The sequence below is a fragment of the Ahaetulla prasina genome, chromosome 2 (assembly GCF_028640845.1).
Source record: "Ahaetulla prasina isolate Xishuangbanna chromosome 2, ASM2864084v1, whole genome shotgun sequence".
Taxonomy (NCBI): Eukaryota; Metazoa; Chordata; class Lepidosauria; order Squamata; family Colubridae; genus Ahaetulla; species Ahaetulla prasina.
Window position 1 is genome coordinate 201,620,584 of NC_080540.1, and position 17,958 is coordinate 201,638,541.

The 17,958-nt window shown below is 39.1% G+C and overlaps 1 protein-coding gene across 2 annotated transcripts in view; it reads right to left on the reverse strand.

The window, feature by feature from the left end:
• DGKQ (diacylglycerol kinase theta) overlaps window positions 1–17,958 on the reverse strand; it is a 104,175-nt gene that overhangs the window by 75,833 nt on the left and 10,384 nt on the right. For both annotated transcript variants that reach the window (XM_058166937.1, XM_058166936.1), the window contains exon 2: window positions 4,299–4,378. In XM_058166937.1, coding sequence (XP_058022920.1) covers window positions 4,299–4,378 — 80 coding nt within the window. The remainder of the gene's footprint in view (window positions 1–4,298; window positions 4,379–17,958) is intronic.

The window sequence follows — 17,958 nt, forward strand, 5'->3', positions numbered from 1 at the left end:
AAACACGAAGATACAATGGCAGAATTCAACCACAGGAGTTAAAAATGTGAACGGGACAAGTCCCGTTTCAAGCTCAGTTTTTTGACATTATTCTGAATACTCAAAATCAGGACTTGCAAGACATTGGCTACAAGTTGAGAAATCAGGAATTAGCCAGTTACATTCAAGCTCAGGGCTAAGGCTGATCTTAGAAATATGAAACGAATATATGTTTGCTTAAGAAGTGATAGGAGCCATCTGTTCATTTAATATGTGCTGCTTCATGTTCTAATAGCAATAGTAACTTCTAAATGAAGTTGTAGAGATTTCTTTCCCAAATTCATTCTAATCAGAAAAACAAATTGGGAACTGAAAAGGGAAACCTTAACCCCTTCCCTTGAAACAATAAAAATGGACTGAAAATGTAGGTCTCACCCACTACAGGGATCAAAGCTACAAAGGGGCAGTTGGGGATATACTGGTATGTACAGTCAACAGTCTGCCTAAACAACTGATCCACACAAAAATGAGCTTTCTCACTTCAAGATATTCTGCTTATCAAAATACCCAGACTGATGTCTGATGATGTTCCAATCAGAACTTATTCAACTGCTATGTTCACTTCAATCAACATATACCTTTTCTAGGTGCAAACGTTCCATTTTAAATGCTGTAGTTTATTAGAGTGTTTTGCGGCACTCTGAAAGCAATCCATTTACATCCATTTAAGAATAATTATATTAAAAAATAATAGTATAGTTCCATTAATTTACCTCCTTCGCAATAAATATTAGACACGTGGAGAAGCAGCACTCATCCAATTCTGTTAGAGCAATTAAATAATTATCAAGGAGGAGGGAAAGTGTTCAGGAGCACTGAAAATACTGAAGAAGGGTAGTGTACCTACAATAAAAGTTGTTTTAAAGCAGCCATGGCATAACAGTTTCAGTCAAACCAATATCACAAAGTCATGAACGGGTCTGGATGGGGAGAAACAGGCTCAAGCTCAATCCCTCTAAGACAGAGTGGCTGTGGATGCCGGCACCCCGGTACAGTCAGCTGCAGCTGCGGCTGACTGTTGGGGGCGAGTCATTGCCCCCAATGGAGAGGGTGCGCAACATTGGGCGTTCTCCTGGATGGACGGCTGTCCTTTGAAGACCACTTGACGGCCGTCTCCAGGAGAGCTTTTTACCAGGTTCGCCTGGTTCGCCAGTTGCGCCCCTTTCTAGACCGGGATGCCCTATGCACGGTCACTCATGCTCTCATGACATCTTGTCTGGATTACTGCAATGCTCTCTACATGGGGCTCCCCTTGAAGAGCACCCAGAGGCTCCAGTTGGTCCAGAATGCGGCTGCGCGGGTGATAGAGGGAGCCCCTCGTGGCTCCCATGTGACACCTCTCCTGCGCAGACTGCACTGGCTACCTGTGGCCTTTTGGGTGCGCTTCAAGGTTTTGGTAACTATCTTCAAAGCGCTCCATGGCATTGGGCCGGGTTACTTACGGGACCGTCTACTGCCATCGATTGCCTCCCACTGACCCGTGCGCTCTCACAGGGAGGGACTCCTCAGGGTGCCGTCAGCCAGGCAGTGCCGGCTGGCGACGCCCAGGGGAAGGGCCTTTTCTGTGGGGGCTCCCACCCTCTGGAACGAACTTCCCCCAGGACTTCGCCAACTTCCTGACCTTCGAACCTTTCGCCGCGAGCTTAAGACACATCTATTTATCTGCGCAGGACTGGACTAGAATTTTAAATTTTAAATTTGGTTTTAACGGGGTTTTATTATTTTATTGTGGTTTTAATATTCGGCCGTATTTAAATAAGTTTTTTAAATTGGGGTTTTAACTTGTATTTATATGTATGTTTTACTAGGCTGTAAACCGCCCTGAGTCCCTTGGGAGATAGGGCGGTATAAAAATATGATTAAATAAATAAATAAATAAAATAAATGAACTGACATTTGAATTCAACATTATTTGAGAAGGAATCCCCAAGAAGAATCATATGGATACTTATACTCAAAAATAGCCATTGAAACTTACCAATACAAGCTGCTCACAAAAAGCTTCTTAAACATCATGAGTTAGAGCCAGCTTGTAACTAAGTCCAAGCAACAGATTAGTCATAGTATGCTAACTCCATAATTCTCTGAAAGTTGTTGACACAAAACTTATCTTATTCATGCCAACCATCTGAGTTCACAAGACTTCATTTGACCTTGAATTCCATATCCTGCTTCAGAGCGCCATGTTCAGTAAGATAGAGAGATGGTCCAGTTTCAATTAACATGGAGCTAAAAATTTAGTTGAAATTGATCCATTGCCAGATTTTCATCAACCTTTAAATTATAATTTAAAAATGCAATTTATGATTTGCAATATTAAAATGGTCTAAGAATCCACTAGGAAAAATGTCTTTTAACACCCTTCATGTGCCACAGCTTCCAAAAATAGCCACTTTATATAATCTGGAATGGGATTAGAGTATATAAATAAACATTTTTCACCCACAAAATAAATTGCCATTAAGCTTTCTGTTATTTTTTAAGTATTAAGAACCAAGCTGAATATTTGCTTCACGCAGCTAATCCACAGCTGTTCTCTACCAAAGAAGATACTTCGTTAGGAAAATGTAATTAATAGGGACCACATCTTGGTTTGGAAAGCAAACAGCATTAAGTCTGGATGGGTACTAAAATAGAGCAGTTGAGAAACATCTCCGAAGAAGGTAATAACAAGCCACTTCCTTACTGTGGCCAAGATATCCATGAAGTCATTAGGAATTAAAGTTGAATTGGAGGAGATTCATTTTAATAAACAGAAGTAGCTGAGACATTTCATGATATCTTCTAGTGCTGAAGACTCCAAAACCTTCAAAAATGTCAGAGATTAAACCCTGCAGCCTTCTATATCCACATCACATCTACTACTATCTCAGTGTTTACCAGTCTATTTTTCTCTTATATAAGTTACTGGGAGATAGTGGGTGGGTGGAGGATACCACATCCTCAAATAAAACTATAGCTTATAAGTAGCACAATAATCAAAGTAAAAGGACTACCTGTATTCATTCTAGCGATACCATTTTATCATCTAAAGATTTTCTTCAACCTTTACCACCAGACAGGAAAGTAAGTTAGGATCTCCAACCCATTCTTGATTATAACAACAATGGAATGGCCACCACCAATAACTATTCAACAAAAATCCCTATAAGTAGTAGTCTAATAAATAATAATTACATAAACTGAATGATTGGCTTGTATTCTTGTATATATGGGTATGTCAATTTGATATTAACTTACCTCATATCAGAGATGAATTCCCCACAACAATAAATCAGTATTTTTTAAAGGCTCTATTTTTAACAGTTTGCCCCGGTAATCTAGTTCCCACACAGCACTAATACATAAAACATGATTTCATATATTATGCAACACAAAAAGAAAACATGCCAATTTTGGCTTAGGTTTAGGTACTAGACTAGTATTTGGCCAAACTCTACAACATATATATCATCACATAACATATATCATCAAAATGTTTCTCTTCATTTTCATTTTGATCATCATGGCTTCCAATGACTCACAAGTACGGTACTTCTAAAATCCCAGAATTACCAAAATTATGACAATAATTCTGGATAAATGTGGCTACTTTGATTACATTTATATATCAGAAAGTAAACTTCCTATTATCTTTACATTAAAAATAGAAGGAATATTTTCAGGCATAGAAAACATTGTATACATTAACATAGAATGTTGCCCATTTTTGTGTGTAATGCTAAGCCAGGATAGTCAACCAGGGTTTGTTGGGTCTCACAGAACATAAACCATCCAACTGATCCAATTGGGGAGGGGCAAATATAATATAGTGATTGTCCGATAATCAAAGGAACATCTATTGTGACTGTTTTCGTTAACATGACAGCCAAAGAGACGTGAAAAGGTTTTTCTAAGAATGATATGAGATGAATTGGATAGTATGACTGTGCAGCTATCAAGAGTCAAAGGGCAAAATGTGACATGGAGCACTATACAGCATTTATCAGGAAGAACTTAAACAAAATTTATCTTTTCTCAAATATGTTTATTAGCTGTGCAGGGCAGATTTGTGTGAGCCCAGGAAACATAGCACCTCCACCCCTTATTTCCACAACAGCAACTCTATGAAATAGTTGTGATGGAGAAAGTGACTGAATCAAAGTCACCCAGTCAGCTTCTGTGGCTGATCATAGACTAGAACCTGAATCTCCCATGCAGCAACTGTCCAGTTACACCCCACTTGATATTAAGCTTTTCCCAAAGCATGAGCAACTTACCCTTACAAGACTTGGAGCAATAGATGAGCAAGGTATCTTCACATACTTCAGGCACTTCTCATGAGACATAAAATTGCAAACTGTGGAAAACAAATATACATGTCAATTTGTTTTAAGAAACAGACAAAGGTCCCACTTAGCCCATTCATTACGATTCAATAATGTGCTGTATGAATTAATACATTATTTTACCTGTCTTGATTCTCCTGTCAATTAGCTTTATTGGATGATGCTTAGTACAGGTAATATGAAATATGGAGAAAAACTTATTATTATCTTTAATCAATGAATACAAATCTGTGAAATATCCTTGAAGAGTTAAAAACTGCTTCAACTCCCTGATTCTTTAAGTTACTTTTGTATATAATTTTTTTCTGATATCCATGAACCAGAGGTATATATAATTTTCCAGTACACCATTGTTTTAAGATTAGCATTATAATCTTGAACGTTTTATTTTCAGTTTCTTTTTCTAAACTGACCTTGAATCTATCTCTTTCACAGCATTCTACGCTCTTCAAACTATAACTAAAAGATATAATATATGTGGCAATATAAACTCAGATGAAAACCCAATCTCTCCAAATTTCCAGCAGGTTTTTTTAACAACTGTGAGTATGGACATAAATAGAAAATAAAGAGCAATATAAATGTAACTTGTTTCATTACACAAAACTAACCTTAAGAAGACAGTTTTCTGGTTATAAAAATAAAGCAGACCTTTTAAATAAACTATCTTTATATTAAGTTTGTATTTTGCTTAAAGGATAATTTCTCTCATTCTGTGATCTCTTCAGCATATAAGGTCTTGAAATTATCAGCTACCAGATGGAGAAGCATAATTTTTTTTCTGATTTGTACATGTTAAGGTGAAGTACTGGAACAGTTAATTTTTCCTTTCCAGTTTGTTTTACGTCATGCTGATTAAATTCTCTGCCAACTAAAGTAACAAGCAAAAAGAGGATAATATAAAGTTTTGTAGAAGTGTTTCGTTCGGGTAATCACTTGAGAACCCTGAAATGTAATTCAAGAAAGCCAAAAGCAGAATAGAGGAAAAGGTATTAAAGTCTTAAAATGCATAGGTTTTATTCTTTGCTGTAACACTTTAAACCAAGGGGTTTAAAATTCTTACAGGATGCAGAACCTGTTCATTAAAATAAAAAATCTGGAATGCCTGGTTCAAGAGGGGTGAGGCTTCTGACTTTCTCCATTAGAAACTAAGATTTGAAAAATCCTCCTTTATTCCAAAGTTGATTTTATAAAAAGGGTTGCTATGGAACAGGAATAATTTGGCAATCAAAAAGGGCAATTTTCAACACTTGCTATATCCAAAAGAATAGTTTTATAAATGTCAAAACAAAGACTAATGTTTTTGTCTGGCTTAGGAAATCATGCTGATATAAACACAACTTCTGTTGAAATGTTTGGGAAAGCAAGTTTACAATACGATATAAATGTGCCATTTTAAGTATATATTTACTCATTATTTATTTATTAGCATGATTTTGACTGAAATTCAGAATCAGGATCCTCTTCTGAGACCTTCCTCTCACAGTTATTAACGAGAAACAGGCTCGTTTTTCTATAACATAGTGGATGACCTCAGATCTCATTTTTAAAAACAATTAAGTGAAACAGAAGAGAATATTGCCATAACTACCCACATATTTTTTTTAAAAAATGTGTTAAACAAAAGCTACAAAATACACATATTTTACATATATATCCAGATATAGGTTTCACCAGTGGTGAAATCCTCCATGGATTGTATGCAGGGTGTGCGCCAAAGCATGCGGTATACTCGCTGTGCACATGCACAATGCATGCCAAACTTGTCCTTTATGTGGGAAAAGGAGGCTTAACAAGGTAAGTAGAACAGCGATGGGGGGGGGGGGAAGCTGTGCCACTCAATTTAGATTCGCTAAAAAGCAGGATTTCCTGCTTTCTAGTGAATCTAAATCGCACAGCACACCTGATTGTTGGAAATACTGGTTCGCCCAAACTGGTAGATTTTATCACTACCAATTCACCCGATCTGGTAGCATTTCACCCCTGGGTTTCACCCATAATGGCTGGATGAAAGGGCAGAGAAAGAAAAATGTCTCTCCAGGGGTGCATGGGTGGTTGGGGAATCCTGGGAGTTGAAATCTACACATTTTAAAGTTGCCAATGTTGAGAAACACTGTGTTAAAACATCTGTGCGTGCAAGTCCTTCTTTTCGAGTTGAACTACATATTGCAATGCTCTTCTGAGAATTGCTGATATAAAAATAAAACACCCACAAACAATCAGCTACAAGGTTACACTATGTCACAAGATCTTGCTCTGGATTCCAAATCATCCAATATGAATTAAAGAGATCTCTATTTTCTCTGTAGTATTTCCCAAACCAATGAACCACCCTATGATTTTCGTCCCTTTCTCTCTTTATTTACGTGTACATGCCTCACTCCAGCATCAAATGTAATCCCAAGAGAAGTGGCAGGGCTTTGTACTTAAAACACTATATTCATCTGTTTCCTAATTAAATGATAGGATATTTTACTGATGAGTTCACCAAGATATTCATTCGTTAAAGAAATCACGGCAATGTCACAGTCAGCTACATTTTCTCTGCTGTTAATCTAGGACCGTCATGGCAAACCTGTGGCACGCGGAGCCATATTGGTGGTCACGTGAGCTCAGCTCCGCCAGCTGATTTTGGGGCCTTCTGGGCCTACTGGAAATCAGCAAATGGGCCATTTCCGGCCTCTGGAGGGCCTCCGGGGAGAGGGGAGCCCATTTTCGCCCTCCCCAGGCTCCTAGAAAGGCTCTGGAGGCCGGGGAGAGAGAAAAACTGGTCTACTGGGCCCACCATGCCATCACATGCCAAAAGCAGGGGGAGTATGGGGGGTTGTGCTGTGCAAGCTTGCACGGGGGCAGGGCAGGGAGCATAGAATTATGGGTGTGGGCACGCACATGTGACACATACACCCAGCACTCCCCCCGCTTTTGGCACGCAATGGCAAAAAGGTTAGCCATCACTGATCTAGGATAAAGTAATAGGCAATTATATCCAGTTATAAAGAACTTAATTTCAGCACGAGACATGCAAAAAATAGTTGTGTAAGTATTAACTTGGGCTAGAATTCAATTTTAAAAATTACTTCCATAATTTTAATTACTTTAGAATTATTTTAAAACCGCTCAATCGGTTGTTTAAAAAAAATTAAAATTACTCCCATAATTTTAATTACTTTAAAGTTTAAAATTACTTTAAAAATGCTTGGAGGTGCTAGGTGTTGGGGGAAGAGGTCAGATAGATTTAATAAATTATTATTATTACTTTAAACTATAGATGCTGACAAAAGTTCCAAAGAAAAACAACACTGATTCTGGCTAAATTCTGCAAAACCTCTTGTTTGTTTAATAAATTTTGCACTTTCCTGTTTCACAAATGGTTGTCTTAAAGCAGTGAATGCCATGAAGCTTTTTCCATTGAAGTATATAAAAGGCAAAACAAGAAACAATGGATGGAAACTAATCAAAGAGAGAAGCAACCTGGAATTAAGGAGAAACTTCCTAAGTGAGAACATTTAATTGGTAGAGCTTGCTGTCCGAAGCTGTGGGTGCTTCATCACTGGAGGTTTTTAAGAAAAGACTGGATAGTCACTTGTCTGAAGTAGTATAGGGTCTCCTGTTTGAGCAGGCAGTTAGACTAGAAGACCTCCAAGATCCCTTCCAGCTCTATTCCGACTGAGTGAAATTGGTAAGGTCTTCTAACTGCTTCCCTTCCCTTGCAACATGGCACATAGCTCAAGAGTTTTCCCAATTCTTAAGGTAAAAGTAAAAGTTCCCTTCGCACATATGTGCTAGTCGTTCCCGACTCTAGAGGGGGCAATGCTCATCTCCGCCTCAAAGCCGAAGAGCCAGCGCTGTCCGAAGACGTCTCCATGGTCATGTGGCCGGCATGACTAAATGCCGAAGGCGCAAGGAACGCTGTTACCTTCCCACCAAAGGTGGTCCTTATTTTTCTACTTGCATTTTTATGTGCTTTCGGACTGATAGGTTGGCAGAAGCTGGGACAAGTAACGGGAGCTCACCCCGTTACGTGGCAGCACTAGGGATTCAAACTGCTGAACTGCCGACCTTTCGATCGACAAGCTCAGCGTCTTAGCCACTGCATCCCCCTCCCAATTCTTAAGGAACAGTTTTTCTATGAAAAATATAGGGAGCTCAAAAGATTATGACACCCCAACTGAAAGTTGGAAAGAAATTACATAAGGGGGGTCAAGAAGTCTGTTCTTCGATCCATCTGTTTGTCTATCAGCAAAATAATTCGCCAAATCCTGAAAAGCTGATACAGATACTCCTCAATTTACAACTGTAATTGAAGCCAGTTGTTAAGCAGGTCACTGCACCCTATTTTAAAACCCTTTTGGCAGTGTGAATCATTGTAGTTGTTAAGCAAATGCTGTGGTGACTACAATAGATGGTTTTTACCAGAAATCAGAAGTAAGCATTGGTTTCCAGTAAAAAAACATAGTAAATCATGTGAATAAATATGAACTGGCTCCCAAGTGCCCAAATGCAATCATGTGACCAATGGAGGGGGCAACCATCAGAACTTCCAATCTGTGTCATAAGTAGCCTTGGAGAGGTCTGTTGTAATTTTTGGTTGTAAGTCAAGGACTACATGCAATGGTGAGAGAAGCTGGCAGAAGAAAAAACAAGGGAAGATCTGGTTTGATGCTGTGCAGAAAAATATTCCAGAAAAATCCCCCCCCCCTCAATTCATCCCATAAGAGAAACCTCTGGGGGGGAAATTTGGAATGCTACTGACCAACCCTCCATTCTAAACCCTTGCCCTTCCTCCTTCCTGTCATGTGACTCAAAGCATGTGCAACCCACCCTGTGGTTCTCGGTTCTCACACCTAAATATACGTAGATACATGACAAAATGAGAGCAGAAAAGAACAAAAAAGAGTCAACACATAAATCCATTACACCAATGTTTCTCAATCTGAGCAACTTTTAAGATGTATGAACTTCAATTCCCAGAAATTCCTCAGCCCTCTAGGAAATACATTGAGTGTTGAAGTTCACACATCTTAAAAGTTGCCCAGGTTAAGAGCAGAATTTTATTTATTTATTTATTTATTTATTTATTTATTTTGTCACAACAATATATGTAGGTATCATACAAAAAAGATTATATAGTATATAAACACATATATGAGTAAATATAAGGAGGTATAAGCATATATATAGAAAGAAGAAAAGAAAAACAATAGGACAGGAACGGTAGGCACGTTTGTGCACTTATGCACGCCCCTTATGGTCCTCTTAGGAATGGGGTGAGGTCAATAGTAGAAAGTTTTTGGATAAAGCTTTTAGGATTATGGGAAGAGACCACAGAGTCAGGTAAAGTGTTCCAAGCACTGATGATTCTGTTACAGAAGTCATATTTTCTGCAATCTAGATTAAAGCGGTTGACATTAAGTTTAATTTAAAAGATGAATTTTCCCTATGAATTTGCATAACATTTGGCACTGGTTTTTTTACCCTAATGCTTCAGCTACTTTTAGAACCCATCTAGAAGATGCAGAGAAGAGGTTCCGCTCTCGACATTCCTTATTTAAAATAAGTTGCAGAATTTTTCACTTTGCATTATTTTCTCTTGGTGATGCTCTCTACCTGCTTAATTTCTAGATATATTTACTGTTACTTCTACTGGCATATACTTATGAAAGAAAATTGGAGAGGATGACTCATATTCATTCAGCCTTCTCCAGAAACTTGAACACCTTGGGTATGCATAAAGGAATAGGAACAAAAGAGTAATAGGGCCTATTTTGTTGTAAGTGTTTAAATACCTAATTCCCATCTTACATGGTGGGAACATGTACAGCTTTTGGAGGGTGAAATCTTTGTCTCCAGTTTATCTTCAATTTGGCTTTTTGCAATTAAATTCAAATATCACAGTAACTGTAATCTGTAATATTATGCAAGCCATTGAAAAGTCAAGTGAAATATATCACAAAAGCTATAACCTAGTTAACTGTTTATAAAGATTGCAGTTAAATACTCCCTATTAAAATAAAGGACAACGTGTAAAATAAACTCAGCTGCACTGTTTACACGATCGCTATTAAAACACCTCAACATCTTTTGGACTTCTGCATGGTTGTAAAAAAATAAATAAATCCAGCTGCTTTAAGAGCCAGATGCCAGGTAATGAGTAGATTTCTTAAAGCATGGCATCATTCTTCGTTTCACACACACATCGTTCTGTGTGTTTGCACAGAAAATAGAAAATAATAAGCCAAAGGAAATACGCCATAGGATACGAAAAAGGAAATGCTGCTAAATCTGGTTCGCTATTCATTATTCCTGTCCATAGCTTTCACCTTTGCTTCTGCCCTGCCTGTGCACCACTTCATACACTGCCTTTATTCTTTAAACTTCTCACCACCTTTTTTCTGAGAATCTCATTATCTCCATCCAACCATGACTTCCTTGGTTTTCCCCTCTTCTCGCTCATTCTTTTTTCCTTCAGATATTTGATTTGTGATTCAGACTTCATTCATTCATTCTTTCTGCATGACTAAGTCACCTAAACGCTCTGATATTAAGTCCACCACCTTTGCATTCCTGAATCCTGTCCACTCCCACTTCTTAGGTGCCCTCTTTCTGCTGCATTCGATTGTAGCGTTCTTTTTTTTTTTAAATTACATCTCCATCAAAATCACAGTGCATTTTCTCTCCTTAATAGTTCCTTGCTCTCTTTGATTACCGTACATTCTTTGCAACTATCATTTTTTTCTATACAAATCACACAAGATCTCCACTCATTCGCTGCAGCAATAATTCTGTTACATGTCTTCTTCTTTTTTTTTTATTCTCAGCCTGTTTCACTTCATCATTCTATCAAGCATCCTTTTTCTCTTTTCATTAGGCACACTTCTGAGGCATTCCCTAACGTAATTCTTTTTTACTGTCTCTAAAGCAGCTGCCCATTTTTCCCCCCCGTACATTCACTTTCCACTTATTCTTCTGGGAAATTATTCTATATTCTTCTCTTCCATATAGGACTCTAGTCCTAGAATCCTAAAGTAGGATTCTACTCTAGTTTCTTTTCACTTCTTTTTCCTCCATGTCATTTTTCCCTAGATCCAATCTTGATATTATGAGATAATGCCCTGTCCAGGATTCAGAAATTCATATATCCTTTATTAATTATCTCAGTCTTTCACTGTAAACAATGAAATCTGTATGATTTTTGTTCATTCCTTTCCCACTTGTAAGCACAATATACTTGAAACATATTTTCTTCTAAGCAGATATTCAAAAAACAGTTATCATTGCATTTATTTTTGGGCCTCTGGATGTCTTGTTATTTTCTGTACATTTCATCTCATTCCTACCATTCATTTCATCATCTAACAGGTTTTTTTTCTTCTTCTCTGAATTTCATTCATTCCAAGTCTTACACAATTTTTCCCAAACAAATCTCCGTATCACTCGCCAACCAATGTCTTCCTATTTTCGTATGCATTCATAGCCACAGGAGTTGTTTGAACTGGGTTCTGTATAACCCAGAGTTGTTTGAGGACTTGAATGAGTTTCACTAGCTAAGTTTCACTAAGAGCAAAGAACTATTTGAAAGGGACGATGGAGAATGAAAAAGAAACAGCATGGAATACACTCAGCCATCCACGCCTGCCTCAATGCTGCAGACATCCATAGTCATTTCTCTAAATATGCAACAGAAGAGATGGAACATGTTAGCTGACACTTTACCCCACTTCTCTTAATCAGGGGTTCCAAGAAAATAATAATAAACAGGCTCTGCAGCCTGAAATAGTTTGAAAACCCTTGACCTAGTTGACACCAATTCATACTTTCTATCATGAATTATAGACTTCTTTTTCATAATTAATGCTACACCTTCACTCTCCTGCATTTACCAATTCCACTCCACAAAATCAGACCACCTTTATTCAAACCTAATACTGTGTTTTCCTGAAAATAAGACCCTGTCTTATATTTTTTTTGAACCCTGAAATAAGCGCTTGGCCTTATTGCCATGTACTCAAAAGCCTGATTGGGCTTATTATCAGGGGATGTCTTATTTTGGGGGAAAGAGGGGACATCCTTCCCTGCACAGGCATAGAAAATATACAGGTATAACAGGGGTGGTATTCACTTATCCTCGCTACCGGTTCGCAAATGGGAGCATGCACGCACCATCTCCGGACCTTCTGCGTATCCTCAGAGCGTCAAAAACGGGATATGATGACATCCGGGCTGGTGGGCGGAGCCTCCCGCAGCCGCCGCTAGCGGTTCTCCTGAACCGGATATAACCAGCTGAATAGCACAACTGAGGTATAAATATTTCAATATACAGGTAGTCCTCAACTTACGACCATATTTGTTAAGTGAATCACTGCAGTTGTTAACACGGTTGTTAAGTGCATCAGGCTTCCCCATTGACTTTGCTTGTCAGAAAGTTGCAAAAGAAGATCACCTGACCCCGGGACACCGCAACCTTCATAAATATGAACCAATTGTCGAACATCCAAATGTAAATCACATGACCGTGGAGATACTTCAACAGTCATAAGTATAAAAAACAATCGTAAGTCACTTTTTTCAGTGTCGTTGTAACTTCAAATGGTTGCTAAAACAACTGTTGTAAGTCAAGGACTACCTTTATTTATGTATTTATGTACATCTGATATAAACTAATGAATGTATTCTCCTCCGTTAATAATCTTTTCTGTCTTTGGAAACAAGGTTGTAATTGTTTCTAACACCCAAATATCCAGAATTAAATATTTTGTTCTAGTTTTCTCACTGAGTGGGTGTGAGAAAAGTGTGCCTGGTGCAATTCAAACTTTCTCTCACAAAGGCAGTTCAAAAGAGCTACTATTCCATTTTTATTTTCATTCACTAATTGCACTGAGTTCCACCACATTTACAAGTTCAACAAGAAAAACAATATCCTAATCTTTTATTAATGCTGAATCTATTTTTCTTGTATATGCTTCAACCTTCTTGATAGAAAATACATAATCCAGGCTGGGGAGAAATTTCAGTTTTTCCTCCAAAGGACAAAAAGGGGTTAAAGAAATGTACAATATTCTTGTAATTTTCCAGCGATCTAGTCTCCTATTTTAAGAAGCAACCACCTCCAGGCAACCATGCAAGCAGTAGCTTGCACTTTCCCAGGTGGAACACATAGGAGCTTCTGGCCCCCAAAGGATGGACAGTTGCTAATGAATGGAGAAAACTCTGCTCATCGTTCATGTCAACACATGGAAAGAAAGCAGGAGAACAACAAGATTATTGGAAGAAAGAATGAAAAGAAAGAGAAAAGCTGTAAAGCATTGGTCCCCAACCCCCAGGCTGTGGCCCGTTATGGGGGTTGCGGCCTATTCAGAACTAGGCTGTGCGAGAGGCAGGCTCATGTGCAAGAACACACACTGTTGTGGTCTGCCAGCAGCCTGTGGATCTGGCAACAGAGTTGGACAGCGATAAAGCTGAGGAAGAACATGGGCCAGTCCTGGAGGCTGGGGAAGGCCCAGATGAGGGCTCTGCGTCGGAGGCAGAGGTGGGGCCAGGGCCATCGGGGAGTGATGTGCAGACTCCAGAGCCTCTAGAGGCTGACAGTAGTGAGGCAGAGGAACAGGAGAAACCTGTTCCTAGTGCACGCATGAGAAGAGCTGCTAGAAGGCAAGAGCAACTAAAGCTAAGAGGACGACTCGGGAGTAGGGCCAGGAGATGATTGCCCCCTCCCATAAGGCTTAAAAGACCAGCAACGGCGTTTGGGCTTTTTGTCGGAAAACAACGTTGACAGACGTGCTCCTTGTCTTGCTGCATTTATTTCTTTTCTTCTGCTTTGAACTTTTGCCAAGAAAAGCCTTTCGCAGTTTGCCTAATTAGATCAAGGTTGTTGATAAGACTGAAGAATTATGTTATGAAGAATTTGCTTTGATTTAGTTTGGATGATGCTGAGAATTAGTTAATTCTCAGCTGTTCTAATAAAGTCTGTTTGTTTTTGAACTGATTGCGTTTACTATACTACCTACTTGGGCCTGGGTCACAACAGATGCAGCTCAACTTGCAGTTGAGCTCTGTGTGCATATGCATGTGTGCTGGCATGCCACTTGCACGAGTTGAGCTGCGCGTGCCAACCCGCTACTCACACGGCCTGGTTCCCCTCTCTCCCCGCAGCCAGGCCATTAAGCCGCAAAGATTGAGCCCCACTTCTGTAAAGCATTCAGCAAATCCCAAATAAATATTTCCAAAACTAGACCACAAGTTGTTATTTTACCTCCACATTGAGGGATTTAATTAGAAAAGGAAACCTAATAGTTTTATACTCTGCATGTAATTTGCCAGAATCTCTGAAAAAGTTGCTATCAGTCATTTTTCAAGGGACAGGAGAGAGAAAAAATCTGTAGGAGAATTGTATTAACTGTATTTCATTTAGAAAGTTTATTTTAAACTATAGCAAAGTAAAATTAAAATCAAAACTTAGTTTTTGACATAGTCCTACATACTTTGTTCTGGCCCAATCCTGGTTATGGAGCACAATCCCTGGAATGCCACACAAAAACCAAATGCAGCATGAAAAAGTTTGGGTGTGTTTGTTGTAAATGGTAAAGACTAGAGAACCAAATAGACTCCAAAAAAAAAAAAAAAACCAACCACATTTCCGTGAAAAATGCCTAGCAACTCCAATGTAAAAACATGACAAACAGTTTTACAAGGACTTCCACACTGCAATTTAACTATATAGCAAAATCCTTTTATAGCTTTATTTCTTAGAAAACTGGAAGTACTATCAACATAGCTATTTCTATAGTACTATTTGTTCAGTCACTATTGGTTGCATGCTCAGCAAGAGCAGAAGGCTTAGTTGAGAGCTGTCCAGAAAATTACAATTGCTAGAAAATTTATTTGCAGTGAGAACGGGCTGCTATCCAGGTTTCATCTCTTAAGTACCAGCATTAGACAATATTCCCACTCAGGTGGATTTTGCCTCAGAGCAAAGAATGTCCTTCTGTCGGTTCGCTGTGATACATTGCTGTTCTCTAGTACGCTGTGAACCAATTATGAAACGCCAACCGGATCTGCTTTAGAATCCTAGTATAAGCAGGGTCCTTATAGTGTGTTAGAGAAAGCCCAGTTAGTTCTAAAGAGACCCTGTAAAACTGAAGGCATAATGAATTAGACGCAAGTAAAATTCTGCAGCAGATAAGATCCTTCCACACTCCAACTAAAACCAGAGCCCCAGGCTTATAGACTGACTTACAAAATACTAAACATTTACAAGGACTTTCAACAGATTCAAGCCACTGTGCTAGTCATACCAGGAAAATCAGAAAAACACTTCTGCCAAATATGTTTAGGTGATGTGTTATCCCTTTCATTTTCTGCCTGCACAGGTTATGTCCATGTTTGGTTAGTTACTTTCAGCGGTGAGATTCAAAAAAGTTTACTACCGATTCTGTGGGCGTGGCTTGGTGGGCGTAGCTTGGTGGGCGTGGCAGGGAAAGGATACAGCAAAATCTCCATTCCCACTCCACTCCAGGGGAAGGTTACTGCAAAATCCCCATTTCCTCCCTATCAGCTGGGACTCGGGAGGCAGAGAATAGATGGGAGCGGTGGTAGTTACCAGCTCTCTGAACTACTCAAAGTTACCGCTGCTGGTTCTCCAGAACTGGTCAGAACCTGCTAAATACCATCTCTGGTTACTTTGACTAATGGAATTTACAAAGGCTACCAAATTTTCCTTTATACAAACAGATGATAACAATACGTATGCAGTAAGGAAAGACACTTCTCAATGTAAAATAAATCCAAAAGAATTAACTTCACCTAAAGTTCAGCTCTGCAACTTCAGCTAAACATTAAGAAGAAAGGAAAGATGAGAATATTTGTTGGCAGGCCTGTGCCCAGAGGAAACATCCATACTGAAGCATTACAGCAAGCACATCAACTAGTATTAATGCTGCAGAAACGATGTCTATATTAGTTCCATATGCTAGCTTGCTCATCCCATAGTGATTCTAAATTTAGCTCTCTCATTTTTATAGATGCTGTATGTTCACCTTAAGAAATACATTTGTCACGCAGCTTATAGGCAAATACAAGCTTTTGACGTATAGACAAATACGGACAAATTTTGACTTTCATCGTAATATGTATTATATCAATGGTACGAAATAAAGTACTTGTTTACTAAAAGAAACCAACTACATTTTGACAAGAATTCAAGAAAATGTCTTGATGAGGCTAAGGACCAGAATGAGGTATCTTTTTGCAAGATATAGCAGAAGAAAAATAATGCATTAATAATAAAGGAGAATATTTGTAGCTCAGGCTTGACATGAGGGGTGCTTGGTGCTCTCTGAGCTTGCTTGTTTCCTTGCAGGCGTTGCACTGATGAAGTTACCTAGTTTAGGCAATGAAATGTCTGCAGGAAAACAAGCAAGCTCAAAAATAATGCAATCTTTATACAGATTATATAATATTAAATAATAGAATATACTTAACTAGGGATGCTATTCAATTAAGTATGAACTGCTTCTAACAATAATTCCAAGCTGCACGGATTTCTCACAAAAAGAACCCCAAGAGATGCCGTGGGATTTATTTGCAGGGGTAGGACTGAAAGCTGTCTTCTTTCAACCTCAAGGGCAGAAATGCCTCACAGCCTATATCTACTCTTCTTGACTCCTGCCTGAACAGTCCTTTTTCCATGCCCACAGTTGTGCTACAGTTTTGATGACCTGTCCATCTAAGTGGCGTAATGGAAGATTAAAAGGGCCGGGTTACTTACGGGACCGCCTACTGCTACCGAATACCTCTCACCGACCCGTGCGCTCTCACAGAGAGGGACTCCTCAGGGTGCCGTCAGCTAGGCAGTGCCGTCTGGCGACACCCAGGGGAAGGGCCTTCTCTGTGGGGGCTCCCACCCTCTGGAACGAACTCCCCCCAGGACTCCGTCAACTTCCGGACCTCCGAACCTTCCGTCGCGAGCTTAAAACACATTTATTCATCTGCGCAGGACTGGATTAGATTTTAAATTTATACTGGTTTTAAATGGGTTTTATTATTTATATTGCTTTTAATAATTCGGCCATGTAGAATAAGTTTTTTAACTGTTATTTTAGTCTGTATTTATATGTGCTTTTTACTTGCCTGTGAACCGCCCTGAGTCCCCTGGGAGATAGGGCGGTATATAAATGTGATAAAATAAATAAATAAATAATAAATAAATAAATAAATAAAAGAATACTTTCCAAAGAGCATGGAACCAGGACAAGCAAGCAGTGGCCAAAATGCCCTTTTCATTCCCAAACACTGTCCAGACCTCTGTTCCCAAGTAGGAAAAAAAGCGACTTGATGTAACGGTCTGTGCGAGTATCCTTGAGAGATAGGAAGAGGAGAAAATGGAGCAACAATCTAGGCAAAGGTAAGATAAGGGGCAACCTAACCTACAGAACAGGAGTGGGTTCTACTTACCTTTATTACCGGTTCGCATCGTGCCTGCACTCTTCTGCGCATGCGTAGAAGCTTCTGCACATGCGCAGAAGAGTTTTGATGACGTTTGGGTCATTGGGCGGAGCCTCCCGCCGGTTTTACTATCGGTTCTATAGAACCGGTC